The sequence below is a fragment of the Tachysurus fulvidraco genome, chromosome 20 (genome assembly GCF_022655615.1).
Source record: "Tachysurus fulvidraco isolate hzauxx_2018 chromosome 20, HZAU_PFXX_2.0, whole genome shotgun sequence".
NCBI lineage: Eukaryota > Metazoa > Chordata > Actinopteri > Siluriformes > Bagridae > Tachysurus > Tachysurus fulvidraco.
The window spans coordinates 16,103,435-16,110,940 of NC_062537.1; the positions used below are offsets into that span (position 1 = coordinate 16,103,435).

General features: G+C 38.8%; 1 protein-coding gene across 1 annotated transcript; it reads left to right on the forward strand.

Annotated features, from left to right (window-relative positions):
• The first annotated feature begins 480 nt into the window (after positions 1–480).
• dusp11 (dual specificity phosphatase 11 (RNA/RNP complex 1-interacting)) lies at positions 481–4,831 on the forward strand. Its single transcript, XM_027140970.2, has 9 exons — positions 481–858; positions 941–1,016; positions 1,101–1,232; positions 1,638–1,761; positions 2,339–2,399; positions 3,204–3,250; positions 3,598–3,673; positions 3,790–3,918; positions 4,033–4,831. The coding sequence occupies exons 1-9, from the start codon at positions 824–826 to the stop codon at positions 4,343–4,345; spliced, it is 993 nt and encodes a 330-aa protein (XP_026996771.1). The 5' UTR covers positions 481–823; the 3' UTR covers positions 4,346–4,831.
• Positions 4,832–7,506: the final 2,675 nt, after the last annotated feature.

The following is a 7,506-nucleotide window of genomic DNA, read 5'->3' on the forward strand; positions in this document are numbered from 1 at the left end:
CACACACTCACAGACAGACAGACACACACACACACACACACTCACACACACACTCACAGACACACATACACTCACAAACAGACAGACACACACTAACAGACAGACACACATACACACTCACAGACAGACACACATATTTATGGTGAATATTATATATGTTCCTTCAGAACACATTTATACTTTAAGCACTTTTAAGAATATTATCATTAGAAATGGTTTTCAGTTTTGATAAAATAATAAGCCATGCTTTTTTCTTGTACAATATAATTATTTCTCTTTGCATATAGAATTTTCTTTGCATAAAAATGTACCACGTGTTGTGATTCTGTTTTATTAACGTTTTATTCTGTTTTATTTTTTAAGAAACATTTCTAAAACTCAATTTGACAATAGACAATTTGTAAAACTCAAAAAAGTTCCCCAAAATATATACTTTAGATCAACATTGTCAGGCTCCGGCCCGCAAGGGGCGCCATAAGCACAGGGTGAATGACGGCATTGCTTCGTATGTGTCGGTCGGTTCAGGATGCGAGGTAATGCTAGCTTTTAGCTAATACAGTGTTTCTCCGTACGTTTAGATCACGTTATTTTAATATAAATTGAGTTTCATTTAAAAGCGTAAGGACTTTTTTATACGGAGTGACATATAAAGTAATAGAAATGCTTATTTTTTAAGGTTAAACTGTAAAGATTGCCGTAAGCTAGCTAGTGCTCGGCAAAGTTGGCGCATGCGCACACGGGTTTTTTTTTAGTGACAGCGTTGTATGGCCAAGCAGCTGTTATTGTTAGTTAGTGTGAAATATCGTCCTAGTTAGTATAGAACATGGGTCCAAAAAAGAAAAGTGCCATCCCAGACAGGTAAGTTATCATGTCATGTACTTGTACAGAGGAGCTGTGAGATATTTGTGGTCTTAGTGACATCAGTGTATATTGTCCACAGATGGACTGATTATAAAGCAGTGGGTAAACAGATCCCAGGCACGCGCTTCATTGCATTTAAAGTACCTTTAAAACAGGTGACACACACACACACACACACTGTCTCTCTCTCACACATACACTTGTGCTGACCTGGTGTGACCCTCATTTCTCTTTTCCAGGCTTTGCACAGGCATCTGCATGAATCAGAAGTGTTTGGACCTTTGGAACTGATGGATGTGTTAAAGAAGGAGGGTGAAGAACTTGGTCTTATCATTGATCTCACTTTCACCACACGTTACTACCAGCCCCAGGTGACCAGCACCATGTCCATAAATGCGTGCCCACAAACAGACTGATGTTAAACCGAAAGCTACAAGCTTTTATTAACCTAATATAAAACTTGTAAAAGTCATGTAGCCATGTCGCATTTAAACGTTCATACACCTTTCTCTGGAATGCTTGGAATGAAATATTTTCACTGCTCGTTCCACCGACAGCACAGAGTTAAGGTGACGACTTCCTAAAAGGATAACACACAACTTTCAGTGGTGTATCACCGTGTTGTCTTTTTTTTTATACATTTCTAAAATTCCTGTAGCAGATGTCACATAGAAATACCAACCACTATAAGTCTATAAACGATTACAAGTGATGTAACTTTTTCATATATGGGTACATGACTACCGTTCATTTGGATGTTTGTGTTTGTGTGGCAGGATTTGCCAGACACACTACACTACCTGAAGATATTTACAGCAGGGCATGAGGTGCCGAGTGACTCCACCATCCTGAGCTTTAAAAAGGCAGTAAAAAGATTTCTGCATGATAATCAGAACAATGGTACATTTACATAATAATAATAATAATAATAAAGTGCCCTTTGAATTGAATTGAATTGAATAATAACAATAATAAAGCTGATCTGTGGCAAGGATTCAAACATACAAAGCACAAATTTTCAGTCAGTTATCAGTACACAGGCACTCGGAAGACAACGAAACAGAGTCAAGTGTTTGCATTTATTGCTGTGGCGAGTTCACATTCCCCTCATTCGCTCACATATCGTTCTGCAGATGAGTTTAAATCAGAAAGTGACAAAAAAATAGCAAATTCAGAGTGCACTTATATATAGAGTACATTATAACCTTTTTTTTTTTTTTCACTTTTTTTAATTTTAATAATTTCACCATGCTGTAAATCTCCTGTTCTACATAAAATTTAAAAACTAGATAAAATTTTATAAGGGTTTTATTTTTTTTGCCAAAAATGAAGCTGTTCCCAGTTTTTTGTAGCTCATAGAGTGACAGAGTCATGCTTTTTTCCCTTTTAACTTTTAACCGATCTCTATGTAAATGCTCTAAGTTAATACATGGTTATAAACCATGCATACTGATTTGCGGTGTTGCTTTGTTCACAGATAAGCTGATTGGAGTTCACTGCACCCACGGACTAAACCGAACTGGATACCTCGTGTGCAGGTAGGTTTGTGTGTATTTATGTGTTATTACATATGTGGATGTGGGTTATACCCCAGACTAGGCATGAAGAGATGATCAATAGCAGTATATTTTGATGCAGACACAATTCAGTTGCATCATCTCGCTTTTAGATTGATTTCTTACCAATTTTAAATGGCACAGAGATGAGAGAGCTATATCAGTTCTGTACCTGCATTAATCCCCCTATTCAGGTTAATGCAGCAATGCAAGAAAAACCTAGATGTCTTGAAATCGTGTGAAACTTAAAAAAAAGGATAAGATAAATAGAAATAATACAAATAATCGAAACAACAAAATGAAACAGTGTACATGTAAAATTGCTATATATATTTAATTATATACATGTTCAACATCTGTGGAATGATAATTAACTGGTGTGTATGTGAGAGAAACTCAGTTTGGGACACAGTTTGGGACAGTAAGAGGTATTGGGCATTGTTGTGATGGATAATGTATCTGATGGCTAATGGCACAAAAGAGCCCCTAAACTGAGAGTATGAAGGCAAACTCATGCTACTTCTCAGGCATGTCACAGCTGCTGCAACTTTTTCAAACTCCTGAAAGTCAGCTGTCTTCTGAATGAATGTTAAGGAACGTGTGTCACACCTCATTGTGTTCACCAGCTCATTTGCAGATGAAAAGTATGTATTTAAGTGTATTTTATGTATTATGGAATCCAACCATATAAATGATGTGTGAGATCCTCTCACGCTTACTCTGTGACATGTTTATATATTATAGGAGCAGGGAACAGCTCAGAACTGTGTGTGTTTTTGATTGTAGATACCTGATCGATGTAGATGGTGTTGAACCGCATGAAGCCATCGATCGTAAGTGGCTAACATCTTTTAAAGAATTTTAACAGCTAACTGTTAACAAATAAGTGAGTGTCATCTAGAGGTAAAGCAGCAACATTCACTTTAAACACTAAATAAAGATTGTTATTCAGCATGTACTGTATAACTGTATTGTTGGTTTCATTAAGTTTGTTATTTAGTCGCTGTTGTATCTTGGAATTGTTAAAACTAAATAAATCCTTTAAGTTAAACATTCTTATGTCACTAAACGATACTCAGTGCACTTTATTTTGTAACTAAAAATTGCCCACTTTTTTTTTTTTTTTTTGATAACTGTGACTATTATTAAAAATCTATTCGGTTCTGTTTGTTTGTTTCAGTGTTCAACAAGGCACGTGGTCACTCTATAGAGCGGCAGAATTACCTGGAGGATCTGAAATCAGGACCAAAACGCAGGTATTATCAATAATGTTTTATTTAGAACTATGAAAAAAAAACTATTTTGATTTAATAAAAGCAGAGCACAAAACTGTGGCACACTGATTTATACTGCTAAACACTTGGTTCTGTAGTAATGATGGAATGGACGAACCAGAGCAGGAGCCTGTTAAGGGTGGAGCCAGAAACAATAGGAATGACTCAACTGTCATAGGACCTCACTCTTCTTTCAGGAGGAGAGAAGATTATCAGGATCACTTTGAGTATGTGTGCCCTTTCATGCTTGTTACAGACCGTTAAGATTTTGCTGGCTTTACTTTTACTTTCTGAGAGTTTAATCCGAGCTGTGTCTGAAACTCTGCTTTTCTCCTTATCAGGTTTGTCAACCAGAGGTGGAGCAACAACCATGCGAGACCCTGTCTACCTCCTCGGTTTCCCACACCCCCTCACAGAGCTCCTCCTCCTTTACTACCTACACCATCTTTCAGGGGACCACCTCCTCTCCTACCCATGCCTACTCCGGGTGCCTGGTTTGATTATAGAGCAGGCCATTACCCCGCTCCTCCTCCAAACCCCAACTTCATGCCACGCTACACCTTCGGAGAAGTGCCTCGCGGACACACTCGCCGAAACAAAAAGCCTAGAACTATTCATAAACACGCTACGGATACTCCATACTCATACATGTAAACACTGCATTCTCTCTAGCCTTGAAAGTGTTCACATTAACAAAGAGGTTACAGATTAGCAAAATTTTATTGATATTTATCATTTTAGCTGTAAAATGTAAACCTGTAACAGGTTATTATTATTAAAGTTTGTAAAACCTCAGAGCAGACTGTTACTCTGAAAATCTTGTCATTTTAAAATCATCTGTTTCTGTAGTACACTAGCCTTACAGTATGTGTCATGATCTGTACTCTGCCACAACATCCAAGAAATGAGGTGTAGAAATATGGAAATAGGTTTTTTTTGCTGGTCTTGACTTTATTTGCACAACGGGAAGGATGAAGGCAGCAGAGGTTGCTGGGATGGGCATGGTCATCCTCTTGATATTACCTTTAAAACAACACTTGAGAAACCCACCCTGGTTAGTGTAGCTTGGGTACCATAAGTAGTTAATGTAGAAAGAGTTTCTCTGTACGTTTCCATCTTATTAAAGTCCATTTAATTCCACTCTACATTTGTGATCATTTCTAGATAAACTAGAAGCCATTTATCATAATGTATTATATGTATAATGTATAAATATCTAGCGGGTTAATATAAAACTGAGAAGTCATTATAGTGGTAGTTAAATTGACCACACTAACAATTTTGTTGTTTAAAATCCGCTGTTTAGTGACTGTTAGATTATAGTGCTGATAGCTTAGGTGTTGCTAATAGCTTGGGTGTTGTATATAGCTTTTGTTTCTGTGTCTTTAAAACAGCTACTTTGCTTAGTGGCAGTTTAACACACGCTAACTAGACAAGGATTTAACAAGAGAAACTACTAGTTCTTCATTTTTAACTACTCCTTAACCTTCTAGTTATGACACTAAACAGCTAGCAATGTTTAATACCTTATCTAACTAGCTAGTGTGTCATAAGTTGCATTAAATTAACTTCATTGGGTTTTATTAGCTAAACAAAACATTCTTTAATGATTAGTTTACACAATCTACCTCAGTTCATTGATCATGTGACATATCAGTAAATTAGCTGCTTCTTTTCTCATCTATTGCAAAACCTATCTGAAAAACATCAGCTGTGCATTAGCATTTTTTGTGGGTTCATGTTGAATCACTTACTGTAGCAAATGTATTTATCTATGCTTGGTTATATGATTTGGATTAAAGGCTCTGATGTCATATTTTCTTTCTTGGTCATATTCTACAAAGTTAAATTCAGAATCAGAAGGAGATTTAATGCTATGTTATATTGTGCATACAAGGAATTGGTTTTCGTGTCCTATGCTTCTACGTACAGTACATAGAGACAACAACACACAGACAATAAAAATAAGATGAGAATATAAAAAATAAACATGTAAATACAAATGGACAAAAAATTAAAAAATAAAACATTGAAAAATATATAGTATAATGTATAGTTGTGCTATAGATGATAGAATGGAATAGAATAAAATGAGATGCAGGAATGCACTAGAATGGAGGTGGTAACAAATAAATATAAGATTATTGCACAATGTTATTGTGTAATGGTGGGACGTTCACATACGGGTTGAAAGGAAATGAGGAGGCAGACATTCTGGCCATTGAACACTCATTCAGGCATTGAAACACTCACATATTGACACATTTATCATTAAGTAAAAAGAAAGTATGAAGGATAGAAGGAAATCAAGTCAAGTTTTTCTTTATTGTCAACTCTTTCACATGTACAATATATACACAAAAAAGAATTGAAAATGTATTTCTCTCAGTCCCAAGGTGCAAAATATTAGCAATGAAATTTAAATAAAGTGCAAAGCATATGTAGATACAGTGGAGAATAAGCAGACCGATGCTGCACAAAGTGACTGGTGCATGTTTCCGTATGTTAGTGGGAGGGGGAGTGGAAGGACCTTGGGGATGTGGGATCTGAAGGGGAGTGTTGGGTTCATAGATCTGTGGAGCCTGTGGCAGAAAAGAGAAGTGGAGGCAAGTTTGAGAGTGAGTTCAGCTTCCTGATGAACTGATGAATGAAGCTGTCCTTCAATCTGTTGGTCCTGGCCCGGAGACTCTGCAGTCTCTTCCCTGATGGCAGCAGACTGAAGAAGCTGTGTAATGGGTGGGTGGGATCACCTACAATGCAGAGGGCTTTTCGGGTGAGACGGTCGCGTAAATGTCCTGGAGGGAGGGGAGAGAGACACCAATAATCCTCTCAGCTGCTCTTACTATGCGCTGTAGTGTCTTCCGGCAGGATGCGTTGCAAGCACCGTACCACACAGTGATGCAGCTCGATAGTATGCTCTCAATGGTGCCTCTGTAGAAGGTGTGCATGATGGGTGGCGTGGCTCTGGCTCTTCTCAGTTTGCGGAGGAATTAGAGACGCTGCTGTGATTTCTTGGCCAGTGCTGCTGCGTTTCCAGTCCAGGAGAGGTCCTCTGTGATGACCACACCCAAGAACTTGGTGCTATTCACTCTCTCCACAGTGGCACCGTTGATGGTCAGAGGAGCATGCTGAGTGTGCATTCTCCTGAAGTCAACAACAATCTCCTTCGTCTTCTCCACGTTCAGAGAGAGATTGTTGTCAGTACACCACCCGTCCAGGCGTCTCACCTCGTTCCTGTAGTTTGTCTCACCTTTGTTGCTAATGAGACCCACTACAGTCATGTCATCCACAAACTTGATAAAGAGGTTGGAGTTGTGTGATGGTGTGCAGTCATGGGTCAGCAGGGTGAAGAGAAGTGGGCTCAGCACACATCCTTGGGGGGCCCCAGTGTTCAGTGTGATGGTGCTGGATGTGTTGCTGCCGACCCGTACTGCCTGAGGTCTTCCAGTCAGAAAGTCCAATAGCCAGTTGCACAGTGAAGTGCTGAGCCCTAGCTGAAGCATTTTATTACTGAGCTGTTGGGGGATGATAGTGTTGAATGCTGAACTAAAGTCCTTTTTGTCCACATGAGTGAGTGCTGAATGCATGGCAGTTGAGATGGCATCATCCATCGAGCGGTTTGGCCGATATGCAAACTGGAAGGGGTCCAGAGAGGGGGGTAGGGCAGACTTGATATGGTGCACGACTAGCCGTTCAAAGCACTTAATGATGATAGAAGTAAGTGCAACGGGACGGTAATCATTGAAGCATGATGGAGAAGGCTTTTTCAGGACTGGAATGATGGTGGCAGCTTTGAAGCATGTGGAGACAACAGC

Bases quoted from the DNA above. Each gene is read 5' to 3' on its own strand.
- dusp11 (XM_027140970.2), top strand. From the start codon at position 824: ATGGGTCCAAAAAAGAAAAGTGCCATCCCAGACAG. The intron at 1,762-2,338 runs GTACATTTACAT...CTTTGTTCACAG, and splicing joins GCATGATAATCAGAACAATG to ATAAGCTGATTGGAGTTCAC. The intron at 3,674-3,789 runs GTATTATCAATA...TTGGTTCTGTAG, and splicing joins AAATCAGGACCAAAACGCAG to TAATGATGGAATGGACGAAC.